This window comes from Xenopus tropicalis, chromosome 5 (genome assembly GCF_000004195.4).
Source record: "Xenopus tropicalis strain Nigerian chromosome 5, UCB_Xtro_10.0, whole genome shotgun sequence".
Classification (NCBI taxonomy): Eukaryota; Metazoa; Chordata; class Amphibia; order Anura; family Pipidae; genus Xenopus; species Xenopus tropicalis.
Genome location: NC_030681.2, coordinates 30,070,955 through 30,089,185, shown reverse-complemented (window position 1 = coordinate 30,089,185; position 18,231 = coordinate 30,070,955). Strand labels below are relative to the sequence as shown.

At 38.7% G+C, this 18,231-nt stretch overlaps 1 protein-coding gene across 1 annotated transcript in view; it reads right to left on the bottom strand.

Annotated features, from left to right (window-relative positions):
• Nucleotides 1-260: 260 nt before the first annotated feature.
• The window catches only part of pcsk2 (proprotein convertase subtilisin/kexin type 2), a 90,575-nt gene continuing 72,604 nt past the window's right edge, over nucleotides 261-18,231 (bottom strand). The window contains exons 7-12 of the mRNA NM_001097191.1: nucleotides 16,051-16,139; nucleotides 14,503-14,678; nucleotides 13,213-13,428; nucleotides 12,300-12,400; nucleotides 10,814-11,041; nucleotides 261-2,678 (exon numbers count right to left, since the gene is read on the bottom strand). Of these exons, the coding sequence (NP_001090660.1) occupies nucleotides 2,192-2,678; nucleotides 10,814-11,041; nucleotides 12,300-12,400; nucleotides 13,213-13,428; nucleotides 14,503-14,678; nucleotides 16,051-16,139 (1,297 nt within the window). The 3' untranslated portion in view covers nucleotides 261-2,191. The remainder of the gene's footprint in view (nucleotides 2,679-10,813; nucleotides 11,042-12,299; nucleotides 12,401-13,212; nucleotides 13,429-14,502; nucleotides 14,679-16,050; nucleotides 16,140-18,231) is intronic.

The window sequence follows — 18,231 nt, the reverse complement described above, 5'->3', positions numbered from 1 at the left end:
TAGAAAAAGATTTGGAATAATTTCTTAGTGTGACAGGTCCCCTTTAACCACCAGGTTTCTTTGTATGGGTAAGTAAGGGTAAGTTTAGTTATTCTGTGTTAAACACAAGAACCAAAGGGGCTTATCTGTATAGTTTGATGAAGAACATTCTGTCTTGCTTTTTAGCAATTTCTGTGCTCGAAATTCACAATAAGGCTAAGAGCATGAATAAATAGGAAAAAACGTATTTTTTGTATATTCAAATGAAAGAAAACTGTTGATAATCTCTAAGAAATATAAACCAACATTTTAATTGTTCTTGCTACATAAGACATTTAATAACAAAACAAGAATGCAAATCAGCTCTACATGATCATCTGATATTTTCACAGGTTTTTTTAATCCGAAAACAAATATTCTTTGTTATTTAGCAAGTACACATGCATCTGGCCATTGTTTCTTTCTTCTTAGACACAAAATACTTTGGTTATTATAATATTTCCAAATAAAATACATCTGTCCACATATAAAATTTTGAATTGAATACACCTTTATACATATACTTTATTAGAGTAGACATGGAGGGAATGGTGTGGGATATTCCTTGTATCATTACTTGGGGGCAATGTATAAGCAAGGGGGAATTAGGGTAGAGCAGAGGGGGGATTTCCTTGATGGAAAAAATGTTGAAATAAGCACAAAGTAGAAAGCATAATACAAAAAAGACACAATAAACCTGTAAAATATATCCTTACGAACAGTGCTTAGTGATGTTATCATTTATAATCAGTGTTTAGCAATGTCTCTTGTGACTCACTGAAATGTCTTTTATAAAAAACACCTTGGAGGTCCAAAATTCATTTGGTCTGAGGTCATTTGCCTTTATATGGTCATGGAACTCCTAATATTCTAATACTGTACAATAGGGTATATATTATTCTCTCTTTATATATTGGGAGGTAGAGAGGTCCATGGCCTTTAAAATTCATTTGGTCTGAGGTTATGTGCCTTTATATGGTCATGGAACTTCTAATATTCTAATACTGTACAAATAGGGTATATATTATTTTCTCTTTATATATATATGGGTTGACCAACCTACAGGTTGGTGGTTGTTTGGTGGCTGTAGTTGAATGGCTAGAGGGTTGCAGGTTGGGTCATCACTAAGCTACCTGACATAGTATGTTCCTTTAGGTTTGCGCCCTAGCCCCTACTGTAATGGATGGGACCCCCAATTAACTATTTTTTTATTGTGCTTGGATGAAAATAGTAGCTTAACAATTAAAGGGATTGTTCACCTTTGAGTTAACTTTTAGTCTGATGTACAAAGTAATTTTCTAAAACAATTTCCAGTTGGTCTTCATTTTTTCTTATTTGTGGCTTTTTAATTGTTTTACATTTTATTGGGCAACTCTCCAGTTTGGAATTTCTGCAGTTATCTGGTTGCTATGGCTCCAATAACCTTAGCAACTAGGGAGTGGTTTAAATGAGAGACTGATATATTTATATGAGAAGAACTGAATAGAAACAGAAGTAATAAAAAGTAACAATAACAATGAATTTTAGCCACAGGAGAGCAAACGTTTTTGGCTGCCGGGGTCAGTGACCCCCACTTTGAAAGTTGGAAGCCGGAAGAGGAAGGGAAATACTTGAAAAACTATAAAGAATAACTAATAAAGATTAATTGAAAGGTTGCTTGCATTTGGCCATACTATGACATGCTAAAAGTTAACTTTAAATTCAAAATAAACAATATAATATATTTCAATCTCTAATTGCATGATTATATGTATCTAAGAGACGTTTGAGTATTAAGAACTGGAATTCTTGTAGTTTGTATCAAAATTCATTTGTATACACAATTTCAAAGTAGTATCCTGTAAAACTTAAAAATCGTGTAGCGCTGTTTCATAGTGTATGAGAAATATTGTCTTGGTTTCTGTTGCTCAGCAACGATCGAAAATATTATGAAGCAAACAAAAAAATAATACACTGGCACAGATTGCATATTAGAATTTGAAATTGTTATTAGGGGTCAAATTGTAAAAATATATATATATTTATTTTATTCTACACAAAAGAATATACCTAGAAAGTTTCCATTCACTGTAACACAGCAAGGAAATGATACTTAGTACAGAAATGTAGGTGCTCAAAAGATTAACAGAAAATAATGGAGAACGGAAACTTCTTACAGACATGCAGAATAGTGCTAGTTCTTGCTTAACAGGCTCTTGAGACTTCTCTCTACTGCTTCATCTAGTTCCTCCTCCAGCTCTTCTTTCTTGGACATTGCTAATTTAGACTGATAATCTCTAACTATTTGGTCTATATAGGGGGCACTTTGAGTGCCATGTAACATCAGTGTCCATTCTTTTAAAACACCTTTCTCTGGCATGCTCCCAACAAACCCAACTTCAAGAACCCAAGTTCCTCTCGGATCTTCCCCCCATGTGTGTGTTGTCATAAATGGCCATTTATCAAAACCAACCTTTGAGTCATCATCCCTAGGACGACGACTTAATAAAATAGACTTAGTTCCCATTGGCGATGTCATGTTGATGTTCAAGTCTCCTCGGCGAGTGGAATTGACTGTTATAACTGCTTGAACGTGTTCTAGGTATCGGACAAAGTTTTCCTTTCCTTCGCATGCATCAGTTGAAAGGGTAAGGATCAGCTTCCCATCAGAAGGTATTCTCCTATGGGTGAAAATGATGTATTAAATATCTTTGAATGTATTCACACTTAGAGGCCTATTTATCAAGATTTACAGATTGATTCCTATGACTTTAGTGTGAGAAAAACACCCATTGACTCCAGTGCATTTAATGAATTTATACACACAGAGAAAAAACACCCATTGATTCAAATGATTCCATGATTTACATAGACCAGGGGTCCCCAAACTTTCTTATGTGTGAGCCACAGTCAAATGTAAAAAGACTTGGAGAGCAACACAAGCATCATAAAAGTTCATGGAGGAGCCAAATAAGGGCTAAGATTGGCTATTAGGGGCCTCTATGCACACTATCAGATTACAGGGGGCTTTATTTGGTAGTAAATCTTGTTTTTATTTAACCAAAACTTGCCCCCAAGTCAGGAATTCAAAACTAACTAGAAAAGTAAGTTTGAGAACAAACTTCATGTTGGGTTGAAAAACATGAAGTCACTAAGTGGGCTCTGCCCACTTTCTCTAACCTTGGGCCACAGTTATATAGTAAAAACCACTGTGCAAAGTTTGGGGACCCTGGTTTTAATATTGTCTGAATGGCAGCAACTTAAATTTCCCCACTGAAAGCCAACGAGTGACATCTGATTGGCGGTTGGTGGCTCCACCCCCTTTTTCTAACCTGGAACTGCAGTTACCCAGTGACTAACTCTGCAAAGTTTCGTGACCCTAGGATTAATAGTTAAAGAACGGCAGCAGTTAAAATTTAAACCAATAAAAGTCAATAGGTGAATTGTGATTGGTGGTTGTGACCCCGCCCCCTTTTTTTAACCTTGAGTCGAAGTCAAACAGTGGGCACTCTGGCATAAATAGTGTGAGAATGGCAGCATTTTAAATTTAAACCAATAAAATTCAATGGATGAAATCTGATTGGCTGTTAGTGGCCCAACCCACTTTTCCTATTTTTGAACTGCAGTCCCCCAGTGACCAACTTTGCAAATTTTGGGGACTCAGGCATAAAAATTGTGAGACTGACAGCATTTTTACATAGAGGTATATTTATCATGATGTGTAAAAAGTGGAGTAAAACATCACCAGTGATTCTGCTCATAGCAGCCAATCAGATGCTTTGCTTTCATTTTCTAACTGTTGAAATCTAATTGCTGATTGGTTGCCCTGGGCAACATCACCGGTAATGCTTCTCTCCACTTTTTACACAGTATGATAACTATACCCCTTAACCATTGAAAGTAAATAGGTGAAATGTGATTGGCTGTTGGTGGCTCTACCCACTTTTTTCTAACTTTGAACGGCAAATACCCAGTGACCAACTCTGGAAAGTTTAACAACCCTGCAATTAATATTCAAATAATGGCATCAGTTTAAATATAAACCAATGAAATCTAATGGGTGGAAATGGATTGGCTGTTGGTGGCTCCACGCACTTGTTCTAACCCTGAATATGTAGTCATCCAATGACTGACTGATAAATAGTGTGAGAAAGGCAGCATTTTAAATTTAAACAATAAAATATTCAATAGGTGAAGTCTGAAGCTGTTGGTGGCTCCACCCACTTTTTAAAGCCTAAAAATGCAGTCCCCTAGTGACCCTGGTGTTAATACTGTGAGAATGACAGCAGGCTGAAATTTCCCATTGAAAGTCAATAGGTAAACTCTGATTGGCTGTTGGTGGCTCCACCCACTTTTTCTAACCTTTAACCGCAGTTACCTGATGCCTAAGTCTGCAAAGTTTTGGGGCCCCAGTGTTATTACTGTGAGAATGGCAGCAGGTTGGATTTCCGCCAAGTCAATAGGTAAAATCTGATTGGCTGTTCACAGCTCCGCCCACTTTGGGGCATCCAACAATCATCATATTTTCATTCAGGCTGACCCCATGACTATGAGATTCAAGTTTGGGGGTTCAGCCTCAAAGCTGTAAGATCGGCAGCAGTTTCAATTTCCCCATAAAAGTCAATTGGTAAAATTTGATTGGCTGTTGTTGGCCCCTCCCACATTGCATTTTTTTTTTAAAAATACTTGAATGCATAGTCACCCAGTGACTGACTGCAAAGTTTGAGAACTCTGGCATCAAACCAATAAAAATCAATAGGTGAAATTTGATTGGCTGTTGGTGGCTCCACCCACTTTTCAAAACAAAAACTGCAGTCCTCTAGTGACCAAGTGTAAAAAGTTTGGGGACCCTGGTGTTAATACTGTGAGAATGGCAGCAGGTTGAATTTTCTTCAAATCAATAGATAAAATCTGATTGGCTGTTACAGCTCCACCCACTTTTGGGCATCCAGCAATCATCATATTTTCATTCAGGCTGACCCCATGACTGTGTGATTCAAGTTTGGGGAGTGTAGCCTTAAAGCTGTAAGGTTGGCAGCGGTTTCAATTTCCCCATTAAAGTCAATGGGTGAAACTTGATTGGCTGTTGTTGGCCCTTCCCACTTTAGGGTCATCCAACAAATGTCGCTGTTTCATTCGGGGTTACCCCATGATTATGTTATTCAAGTTTGGGGGCTGTAGCCTCAAAGCTGTAATTGTGGCAGCAGTTTGAAAATCTTCCCTGTCAAAGTCAATGGGAAAATTGGGGTGTTTGGAGCAGCTCCACAAAAAGACGGGGGGCAGGATCGCTTAGAAAAGCACATGCAACCTGCTCCGCTATAGGGCGAAGAAGTGTGGGGAGTTTGGGTGTTGTACCCCTAAAACTGTAGGAGGAGTAGCGTTTAGAAAATGGGGGGCGCTAAGAAGAAGAAGCGGAAGAATAAGCTAAAGTGGAAGAACAGTCTGTGGGGTTTCCAACCCAACACAATAACTATTAAAGCACTAATAATGTTTAACAAATTGATATTGGAAAGTTGCTTTGAATTATGTTTTCTTTTATGAGGCAAAAAAATATTTTTGGGGTTGACATGTCCTTTATGAAAATATATGAATGTAAATTTTTCAAAAAAAGTATTATATGAACTCCAGAAATATAGATAAATTAGGTAAATTTTGTTGCATGTTGAAATTTCATTTTGCAAAACAACCCATATGATAGAAAGGGCCCATTGACTGTTTTGCAAAACATTCACTCGAGCCAGTATAGTCCTCCACAACCATGGAGATTATTCATACTGGCTCCCATTCACTCAAGCCAGTATAGTCCTCCACAACCATGGAGATTATTCATACTGGCTCCCATTCACTCAAGCCAGTATAGTCCTCCACGACCATGGAGATTATTCATACTGGCTTATCACTCACTCACACATTCACACACTAAGGGAAGGGGGAACCTATCTGTATGTTTTTGGAGTGTGGGAGGAAACCGGAGAACCCGGAGGAAACCCACGCAGGCACGGGGAGAACATACACTTAAACTCCTTACAGACAGTGCCCTGGCCAGGATTGAACTCGTGACCAGTGCTTCTGTAAGGCGACAGTGCTACTCACTGCGCCACCGTGCTGCCCAGTTAACTGACTGCCCATATAGTAATCTTGTCTTTTACAGCTCATGATGTCATCAGTGCAGCTTTCAGATAGGGCTACTTGTTCTATGGAGCAACACTGGGGCTGACAGTATAACAAAATGCAGCCTTTTCTCCTAGTATCATATTCCCCCTTCCTTTAACTGTATAATGTCAAATATACAATTGGTTTACAATGTGTTTTACTGTTTTAATGAGGGCTGGGCAAGTCCTTTCCCTCTCCCACAAGAAACAGCCATAACTGTAAGTGACAAACAGAACTGTGCAGTAGCAGCAGCCCAAGTGTGTGTTTAGTGGCGCTGCCCCAAACTGGAAGGTTATACTGTGCCCCAATATCAGCAGTTGTCTCATTCCCAGCACTTTTATTTCCACACAGCTTCTACTGTGTAACAGTCTCCATTAAAACACTAGCTGTTGGATACTATGGTACGGCCCTCCTCCTGCCAGCAACAACTCCCTTCAACCTTATATTATACATGGGGGGGGGAAAAACATGACAATTTGTGTCCAAATGCGTCTTGCCCTTTGCAAGATGCCCCCTAGGACCTGATAGTGCCAGACATGATGGGTCTCATCAAAGGCTATTATAATGTGAAAGTTATTTGATCAAATATCCCTGGGTGGTCAGACTGATGTTAGAGGGGTTTCAGCCTTTTCCAGATCTCTATAATAACTAAAAACACTGAGACTGTTTGCCAGTGATATGAAGGTGGAGGGAACAATGAAATCTCTTTAATTGTCACCTTATGCCGAGTTAAGATGGGCAACATGTGTTCTGTTCACATGAGCAGGTGGAAAGGGGCTGCATCTGGGCAAACTGATGGGCTGTAGTTACAATTAAACTAAATAAGAGGAGTTTGTTCTGTTTGCCTTTTTTTTTTTCTTTTTATTTGTCCACAACCAGCAGATGTGTTTCCTGCGACATGCAAATATTTCATTCTGCGCTTATCTGCACTCTTGCACTTTTTTTTGACAACTTTTCTACCCCCTACAGATCTGGCAAATGACTTTTACTTTTCTTCTTGAAGTCATTGGCCCATCTATTCATTGGCTGGTCAATGTATGTTAAATACTTATCATACCCTGGACATCTGTGAACAATATAAATGGAAGGATGCGACATATGTAAAACAATCACTGTTTGCCCAGTAGCAGTAACCCATAGCAACCACTAAGATGTTTGCTTTTAAATAGGTGACCAGCAATTCTAAATGCTGATTGGTTGCTATGGGTAATTGCTCCTGGGCAAACTTAGTCACTTTTTTTACATAGCCCCCAGTGTTCTGTCTATTAATGCTCTAAATCAAAATCATCTTCAGCTTCTAATCCATGCTGCGTGGTGCATTTGCTCTGAAGCATTACTTTGCACACTAATCACTACTAATCTTTGTGGCATAGCAAGTTCTTAGTTGATTTATTGTAAAGGATTTAATAAGAAAATCAGGGACTCTAGTGCAATACTGTAATAGGTAGAACGGTAGTTTTTAAGGGAATCTGGAATGGGAAAACACACAGATTTCAATGCAGGATTCTGCAGGAGAAGCTCTATTAACTGATGCTTTTTGAAACACATATTAAGCATGTTGAACTGGCCAGTGGGTTAGTGTGTAACCAGTTTAACACTTCTGTGGACTTTGCCAGTTGATATTTATAAAGCATGGCCATCAAACTGGGGAGAGAAAGAGAGATATTAGGATCCATATTTTCTTTTCTGAAGCCAGAACTTAGAAGCAGATTCAAAAAGCAATGCAGCCTAGTTCTTCTCTTTGTAATGGCTGCTACATTGCTATTTGATACAAGTCTCTCTAGTTAGAAAGTATTTGCTGCCCCTTTGCCTCCACTGTACTTTGAGGACAATGTTTCTGGCTGTTGGGTTTGCCATCTAGAAACAGACATTACTTTTCATGGATTGTTACTAATGCACTTTAAAACACATTGTAGTGGGCACCCAGCAAGCTACAGTACAGGAGTATACATCTCTATTCAATAGATGCAATTAGAGACTAAGCTCTCCCCTGGCTTCCCCTACCATCCAGGATAAAATTCAAACTCATGACTCTTACATTCAAAGCAGTTCATAACCCTGCTCCACCCTAGATCTCTGAACTTATCTCTAGATACCAAGCGACCAGCTTCTTATGCTCCTCTACTGACCTACTCCCGGTGGGCCCAGGTGTCAGTGGGCCCTCCTGCCCTTTACCAAATGGCCTGCTATATGGCCATTACCTATTTCTAAATGGAAATGAAGAGGAGAAATAGATGGTCATTCAGGCTGACCCTATGACTATGAGATTCATGTTTGGGGGGTGCAGCCTCAAAGCTGTAAGATTGGCAGCAGTTTCAATTTCCCCATTAAAGTCAATGGGTGAAACTTGATTGGCTGTTGTTGGCCCTTCCCACATTAGGGTCATCCAACAAATGTTGCTGTTTCATTCGGGGTGACCCCATGATTATGTTATTCAAGTTTGGGGGGGGTGTAACTTCAAAGCTGTAAGAATGGCAGCAGTTTGAAAATCTTCCCTGTCAAAGTCAATGGGAAAATTGGGGGGTTCGGAACGGCGCTACAAAAATACGGGGGGCCGGATCGCTTAGAAAAGCACAAGCAACCTGCTCCGCTATAGGGTGAAGAAGTGTGGGGAGTTTGGGTGTTGTACCCCTAAAACTGTAGGAGGAGTAGCATTTAGAGAATGGGGGGCGCTAAGAAGAAGAAAAAGCGGAAGAATAAGCCAAAGTGGAAGAACAGTCTGTGGGGTTTTCAACCCAACACAACTACTGGTTTGGGGGCACTGGGAACAACATCCAAGGGGTTGGTGAGCAACATGTTGCCCCCGAGCCACTGGTTGGGGATCACTGACATAGACCCAATTACTCTCCATATTGGTACAGCTGGCTATACACGCACCAAAAATATATATACACAAAATAACTTGGCATTCAATTTTTTTTCATATATAAAGATGTATGTATGGTCGATAATCATGTACCTTGGATACTGGTTGATTCAGCAATTCAACAGGATTGAAAATTTGACAATTTACTCACATTCATTCTAATAAAATTACCCTTATTTTAAGTTCATTTTTAATCAGTTTGAGTTGTCATGGGCTCTACAATTTCATATAATTACACAAAATAATTCCCATTCTCCTTCTAATGCCAATAGGGTTACTTGAACTATTGAAATATTAATGCGATTCCTAACAACTATTGTTGTAGACTGCAAAACCTTCCCTGGTTGTTTTCACTAATTGGCAGGGTTGCTACGGTGCGCTATGGAAAATGCTTGCAGGGCTAAATATAGACAATAATTCTGAAAGCCTATTACGAACCAAGAGAACAATTACCTGTTACTAAATAACATGTTAATGACTATGGCAAACTAAGTGATTGTAGGATGTTGTGTGGAAAGATGGCAGGCTTAATAGCTGATAATGTCAATGGCTTGAGAATGGGGATTAAATCAGCAGTTCTGTATTTTTAGAATACTGTGCCACAAACATGGCTGCAAAAAGAAAATGTGAAGAAAACATACCCTGGTTACATGGATCCAAGTAGCACCTATGACATGTTTACAAAGCCTGTGAATGTTGGATTCACACTTATATATCATAACTCTGTGAATTTATGGTAGTGTTCCCAGCTCCCCTGCTCTGTTTGTGATGGGCAGTTCATCTTCAAATAAACTTTTATTTATTAATTATGGTACAGATGGACCTATTCTAAGCCACTTTCCAGCTGGTCTTCATTTCAAATGTATGTGTTTTTGAATTATTACTCTTCCTATTCTGCCTCCTTTTAACCTAAACTTTGAAATTGTATCAAGTTGTCAGGGTGTCTAGCCCCAGCAACCAAAAAATATAGGTTTATTTGTTATTTTAATCTTATCGTATTTGTTATGGTCAGCTACTGCACCTCCTTCCTTTATGTGCTCTTCTATAACTGATATGAAATGTAAAAATGTACCACAAATTATCTGTCTCATGTATCTTTTGGGGGGGGTAATATTAAAGGAATGCTGTCATGGGAAAACATGTGTTTTTCAAAATACATCAGTTATTAGCGCTTCTCCGGCAGAATCCTGCATTGAAATCTGTTTTCTAAAACACAAACAGTTTTTTTTTATGTTTAATTTTGAAATTTCACATGGGGCTAGCCATATTCTTCATTTCCCAGGGTGCCACAGCCATGTGACTTGTGCTCTGATAAACTTCAGTCACACTTTACTGCTGTGCTGCAGGTTGGAGTGATATCACCCCCCTCCCAGCACCTGATCAGGAGAACAATGGGAAGGGAGCAAGATAGCAGCTCCCAGTAGGTATCAGAATAGCACTCAATAGTAACAAATCCAAGTCCGGCTTGGGACTCCTCCAGTTACATGGGAGTAGGAGAAACCTGAAAGAAGTTCTAATGTGTAGCACTGACTCCTTCTGAAAGCTCAGACTCAGGCACAATGCACTGAGATGGCGCCTACACACCAATATTACAGCTAAAACAAAATACATTAATTGGTGAATTATTTCCTATGTAAAGAGTATAAATTAGAAATAAAAGTGTACCATAAAAATCATGACAGTATCCCTTAACGTTAATAAAAGGTTTTAAAACTGGCCTTTTAACCATAAGAGCTCAATGGTTTTTCTTTAGAAAAAAGGGTCAGACAAACATGACACATTATCAGTTGTATTTACCTTGGCTCTTGTATGGCTCCCCCAATGCAATGAAACCTTTCTGGAACAGTTTTCCACTCATTGGCCATTTTAACCATCGCTCCAGCATCAAGAACGCCATAGCCGAACAAATGATTGAATTCCAAGCCAACTCCATTTCTGCGCCATTTGTGCACTTCATCGTGAAGCTGATTCCTTTTTGAAGTCAGCACTGTCAGATGCTGCAGGTCCCTCCATGTCAGACCTGGGCTATTGCAATACCAAAATATGTTACACTAAGGACTACACGACATTAACATATATTAAAAGGCAGATTCAACTTGTTACTGATGCATTACAGCTATTTATTTCCTACCCATTCCTTCTGATGATACTAAAACCATATCTTTGGCGTAAAAGGTTCAATGAAATAAACTGCATTAACGGATATGTGATGTGTTAAACCCAAGTATAAATTAGGCTATAAGATGTATCTATAAGAGCATATAATGGCAAAATTAAGCAAGCAATTCTAATTACTTAATTTCTTTCCTGTTATACTTGGACAAACCATTCCAGTATAGTATTATCTGTAAAGCTTGTGACCTAGGGCTTCAGTAGAGTTTCTCTACTTTAGAGCACCATGCATATAATTAATAGTTTTATATATTTAGAAAAAACTCCAATGTCATTGTGAACAACACAGCTTTGTGCTTAGACATATAACACTGTTTAATAAAGCGCCAACATATTCAGCAGAGCTGTACAATTAAGGGCACATTTACTAATCCACGAATCCGAATCACGAATGGGAAAAAATCGGATTGGAAATGAAAATTTCTGAAGATCGCAAATATCACGAAAATGCTTACGAAAAAATCGTATTAGTCACGATAATATCGTATTGGCGATCCGAAAGTCACAAAATTTTCATACCGAACAATTGTAAACAGCGGTAAAACCTTTCCGATTTTTTCGTGCAAACGTCCAAAAAAGTCGTGCGGCGTACAAAAAAGTCGTGCGGACGCCCGAAAAAATCGACAAAAATACGCATGGAGCATTCGCATGAACGCTCGAGCGTTTGTGCTTTTGTAAATGTGCCATGTTGCCTGTGTTTGTTCCTGGAAGGTCACTGTGCACTTTTGCCTTTGGGGCAACTGTTTGGCAGTCTGGTTTATGCAGCTGGGGAGGCAGCAGGGGATTCTACTTAAAAACTCATATGCGGGTTCATTTCTCTTTAAGATCATAAATGCATAGTGGTGAAAGTAGTTTATGAATTATAGATAAAAGGTTTCTAACTGTACAATGGCTCACTTGATAGTACTGAATTTTCACCGTCCTGAAGTCTTGGGCTTGGATGTGACCCACGCACACACGTACACTAATGTATTATTTATTGATTGTTCTCCTAGTTTACATTATAATTACCTGGGAAAAAATACTTTGTTCTGTTGATTTCATCCCTTTCATTAATCTCATCCCCATTTATACACAAACAACGTTAGCAAAGAAGGTCAGATTAACATACTTAGCCTCCAGGGCCAATGCAAATACTCCAGCTGCTTCTGGTGCTGCTGCAGATGTTCCTGAATGACGCAAAGTGCAGTTTCCATACAAGTCTGTTGTAGCCTGAAAGCACACATTAAAAATGTATGGGCTAGTTATGCAGTGAAATTATTCAGAAGCAAGTTCAACTCTCATTTGACTCATGTCTTTGGCAAACCTCACATCAGTTTAACTTTCTCAGTTATTAATGTCAAAATCAGCTACTGGGGCGACTTGCTTCCTTTAGGTATCTATATACAGTATATCTTCAACCCACCTCTCTTATGTTGTTTTTGAAGCAGTGACATATTAAGTACAATATTTATATAGCAGTCACAAGTCGAGGTAAAAGACCAAGTTTTTTTACATGAGCTCCATGGATTTTGAACCCACCAAGATTCAGAACTAAGAAATCACAGGGTTCTTATAGACTTTTACATGGGAATGGCATGGTAGTAAAAGGGAGTTACTGGTGGGAGAGCAGTAAGATATAGCTCTACAGCACAGAAAAACAAAGAACTACTGCTACAGCCAAACGGGGGGCTCTGCACTCAAGGCCAGGGTAGTAGTAACCAAAACTAGCTTGTAGCAATGCAAAGCTTTTCTTTCATCCTGATATGGTTCATGTTTAGTGGTGGGTGAAATAATTCTCCAGGCATAGATTTGCGGCGAATTTCCGCAGTTTGCCATTGGCAGATTTTTACGTGAAACGGGTGTCAAAATTTACCACATGACAAATAGTTGTCGCCTGCACAACGAAAAATTGTTGCACGCTTAAAAAAAAGATGCAAGTAAAAAAAAAAGTTGTGCGCATTGTTTTATACAGAATCTTTCACTTAATTCCAAATTTTAAAAGTGTGAGTTGACAGATTTAATGTAAGTGTAGTTGTTCTTACCACACCAGCTTCGGGATTTCGTTTTCTACCGTTGCTGAAGGTAGAGGCCAGAGTTGAGGAGCAACTTTCATCGTACAGAGCAGTGCGTCCATCATTAATAGCAGAGTTTATTGAAATAGTCCACATGCTTGATGCATAGCCATCACAGTTGCAGTCATCATAACTTCCTCCATCTCCAGATGCCCACACATAGATACTTCCCTTCCCACCACGACCCTATAAAAATAAAAATGAAGCAATCATTTGTTACATTTGGGTAATAGCATGTGGCTAACAGTATGTTAGGGCTTTCCTTACAATGTTCCCTATGGGTGTGAAGACTAGAACTCAGCATTAGTGATGAGTGAATTTTTTCACCAGGCATAGATTCGCAGAAAATTTCTGCATTTCGCCATTGGCAAATTGTTTTGCGAAACTTCCATGAAAATTTGACGCGGAAAAATTTCCGCATGGTTTTGTTTTTGTTGCATGTCAAATTGGGCGCGCGTCAACTTGGGTGTGGTTGTGTCAAAAATGGCGCGGTCACAGCAAAAAAAGCCTGGTCGCAGCAAAAAAAAAGGTGCGGTCACGTCAAAAAAGTGCGGGCGACAAAAAAAATACCCGCGGGCAACAAAAAAGACACAGGCAAAAAAAAAAAATCTTCTGACAAATGTGCTTCACGCATTTTTCGCTGTCTTGTGAATTTTCTTGCCGTTTCGCGAATTTTATGGTGAAGCGAAATGGGACAGATTTGCTCATTACTACTCAGCATGTCTATAGGACCTCAATATAAAGGCCAATTAAGATAGATGATAGATAGATAGATAGATAGATAGATAGATAGATAGATAGATAGATAGATAGATGTAGATAGAACGTGAATGCTGGAATGCATAGTGGAACGTGATGCTGCTCTAGACTAGAGTTAATTATACTGTAGTTTGTGTTATTCCACAATGGCTATGAGGGCTTTCAATATCGGCACAAAAAAATTTGGGAATTTTTTTTATACCAAACTTTCTACAAGAGTAATTACTTTAGTTAAATTAAGTAAAATATGAACAAATCCAAGACTAATAAAATATCTTAGAAGATGATCATGAAACTCCCTGGGAATCAAAGAATATTAAAGAATGGTCTGTTGATTTTTTTCAATTTCTTTCATAAAATGCAGATTATATTCTGTGCCAAGAATTCGTTTTTGATTAAGAGCGGAGTCCTTAGTTCACCTCAGAATTAGAGAATGATCCTATAACTGCTTTTTTTCATTGCAACTCCATGGAGACTTTACTGTTAATAAGAATAAATTACCTTGTTCACACCATCTGCCATTGCCTGTAAAGTTAGTTCTCTTGGTCCATCAACTGTTTTGCCATCGTCAGTAGGACCCCAGCTTGCACTGTATATGTCTATAACCTGGGGCATATGACTGATGGATGAAGCTTCTATGATATCAGTCATGAAGGGCTGGTCCAGCATTCGAATGCCTATTAAAGTTTAAAGGAGAACCTTGTTTAGGTATCCATGTAGGGGGTGGACATTTTTCTCACTCTTGATTGAGCCTACAGGCCAGTGTATTAGCCTGTATTAGCTTTTCTGGGCAGGGCCCTTTTTACCTTTTGTATTGGTTATTGGTTGTTTTTGTATGTTTCATGTATACACCAATTCATTGTACAATGCTGTGAAATATGTTTTTTAATAATAAGATTTCCTCTTCATTATTCTATTGGGCTCAAGTATTAATGCAGAAAATTATGTAGGGTGGTCCGTGGCCAGAGGGTTTGCACATACCCCACCCTGTAATCGATCTGCTATCCCCAGGATCGATTCATTGGATTTGGCCCACCATTCTCACTTGGGTCAATACCCCACTGCCCACTCAATGAGGATCCCAACCTCTTAGCTCAGTGGCCTATAGGCCACTATTATAGGACTACCCCACCAGATAACTATACTTCCAGGATAAACTGCAGCCACAGGCCTTGCAAAAAGCTGTTTCAAATCTTGGTTACTAGGGGGTTATGTAATAAAAGGTACAAAGTTTTCCCAGGTGCAGTAATCCCATGGCTACAAATTAGCAGGTTTAATTTACTGGTAATCTGTTTAAAAGTAAGCATCTTATTGGTTGCTGTTGGTTACTGCTAACAATTAACAATGTTAATCGGGTGAAGGAGGCCTTTCGCATTGCCCAAGTACCTTATGTCGTCTTAAAGCCTTTGGACCTCCAACTTCACTGGAAACTGAAAACGAATGCATCTGTCTAGTTCCCAACTAAAAAAGTATATTTAACTGTAACAATATAAACCTTAAAGTTTACTCTGATACATGTGTATTTATTTTAGTTTGCCATGTATTCTGGGTCTGGGCTGGCCTAGCACAATAAGTGGTAGTATGCCATGGATTCCCTCTCCCTGTAGCTGAACCTAATGTCCCTCTAAATGACCTTGAAATCTTCACTGAACGTTATTACATCCTAGCCAGAGATGCAGCCTACTTGGGCAGCATCCTTGATTATATTCCCTTAATAAAAGCTTAAGTCAGTTGTCCTCTGTTTGTCCTATTTCTCCTGCTCCATTTTTCTGGAGGCAGAGCCAGCAGTGCAGACAATGTATACAGCCCTTTCAAAAGCAATTCCATGTACAAATAACCTTAAAACTAATAAAATATTGAATTAACAAGTCCCTGAATATTAAATTATAATTTGTTTCAGCTTGAATAAATGGAGTGGAGTAGGTAGAAAATCCCCCAAAATACTCTTCTCTGCATTTTTGTTTCATAGACACTAGGTGGCAATGTATGGCTTACTAACATTAACCTATACTATGCAATATTCTGTATATACACATATCTGTATTGTACCTGCCACTTTAGAGTTATAAGCCACTCCGACGCCACATATATTGTTGTTGGCTGCAGCTGACACTTCTCCTGCACATCGTGTCCCATGGCTGAAATAAAAAAGAAGAAAACCTTCATCAGTCTGGTACCTTCTAATAAGATACATATATAAATACATCTATGCCAGATATATTATTTTACTGTTTTTTAAGTGATTGAGAAGATTCCCAAAAAATCAAATAGGCCGCAGTTATTCTGTTGCCTTACCCAATATTTAAGGAAATCTATGTTTTAGTAAGTATGTATGTATGTTTGTATATATTTTTATTTCTATAGTAGTACTTGTGTAGGAATCAAGTCTAAGAACATTGGGAACCAATGAGAACCATGAGATCATAGAACAGCCAGGGATTGATACAACAACAGAATATCAACAAATACTAAAATACATTTGCATTTAACATTATGTGCTTGTGTTAATTTGTGGGAAAAAAACAAACACTACAAAAATCAAAGTTCCATATATTTTTTAACATTGAACTGAAGTGAATTCTAAAAAAAATTGTAAAAAATATGCCGGGCATTGACGAGTGCTGCAGTTGAGCTATTCAACACCAGACTAGAGTGTCCGGGGCCCACCAGCGCTGCCACCTGGGGGCCTCCCACCCCAGTCCAGCTGCTCCCCCCCCCCCCACCGCCACGTACTGCACTTTCGCAGGAGCCCATAGTTATCGTCGGAGGGGTTGAATGGGCCTGGGTTACTAGGGTCCCACGAGAACAGGGCACCACCGGGTTTTTTCCTGGTGCTCCACTGGCCCAGTCTGACCCTGGATAATGTCCAAGACCCCTTAACCCTTAATAAGTGCTAACATGCATGGAATTCAATCAGATGTATCCACCTATGCTATTCACATACAAATCTCCTTAGTTATAGAGTGATTGGTGGACTCAACATTGAGAGTTTTCTCTTAACAAACAAACCTACAAAGGGTTTTAGCAGACAAGACAGTTTAGTAGGCTTAGGCATATAGTAATAGGTCATAATATCCCAAGCTCATCCTTGGGCAATTATAAATGGAAAATGTATGCCCTGGAGCAGCAGCAATGAAACAAAAGATAGTTACACTATCCCCTAGCAAAAAGCAGATACCATATCAGTATTGTTTAGTTGTATACTGTGAGTTCCTTGATACTTGACAAATTGCTTATTAATAATTGCTGATGTTACAGTTGTTTATTCCTGTTCTATTTTTCCATAAAACAAAAAAAATGGAAGTCCTAGTGCACTTTTTCTTTTCTACCTTAGTTACATGACCCTGCAGAAACAAAACAAACCTGCCATGGCATTGCCCAATAAGCAAGTATCAGAAGTGAGATATAAGTATCATAGGTGAGATATAAGTATCAGAGGTGAGATATTCAGTAGATAGCTGGAAGCAAACCAAGCAGAGATTGTGAATTAACAAGGAAACTTAAATACCAGGTCTGGCAATGAATTCATAACATAAGAAGGTTCATTAACCACCATAACTTGAACATTGAAAGATTGACTCAAGTGTTGCATGTATTGACACTATTCAGGGCTGTCAGCAAGCCTTCTGAATTGGAAATGGCAAATTCCATCTAAAATTACACTTTACGCAATGCACTTGTGGTTGTGAATACGTCCTATAATGTATTACAATAGAAGTCAGAACGAAGATGACACTAATATCTTCTAAGATCTGGTGTGGCAGTTTTAGAAATCCGGGCTGTAAGTGTAGAGATCTCATGTTGGCCATTGCAGAAAACTGTGCATTTGGTACATTTTAAAGGGATTTCTAAATTGTGTTATGATCTGCTGTCAGCTAAAAAGGCACTGAATTTTTATTCTACTGTTGGCAATATTAGGTTCCTACAATGCCAAGCAATGGATACAAACAACCCCTTACCAATTTAATTGCCACGCTCTGCATTATAAACATCTAATTAGGGAACAACTTAAACTGCTCTTTCATTTGTGAAAGATAAACAAGTCTGTCTAATTTTAGTCTTGGAAAGCACATTCTTTTCAATTTCTGATTGTGGTAATAATGAAAATAATAATTATATACAGTAAGCAGGTATTTTTCCAGTGGATTCACAAATGCACACTTTGTTCTCAAGGCAAACAAAAAGAAATAAAAAAACACCTTTTATAATATAAAAAAGACCCACACAGAG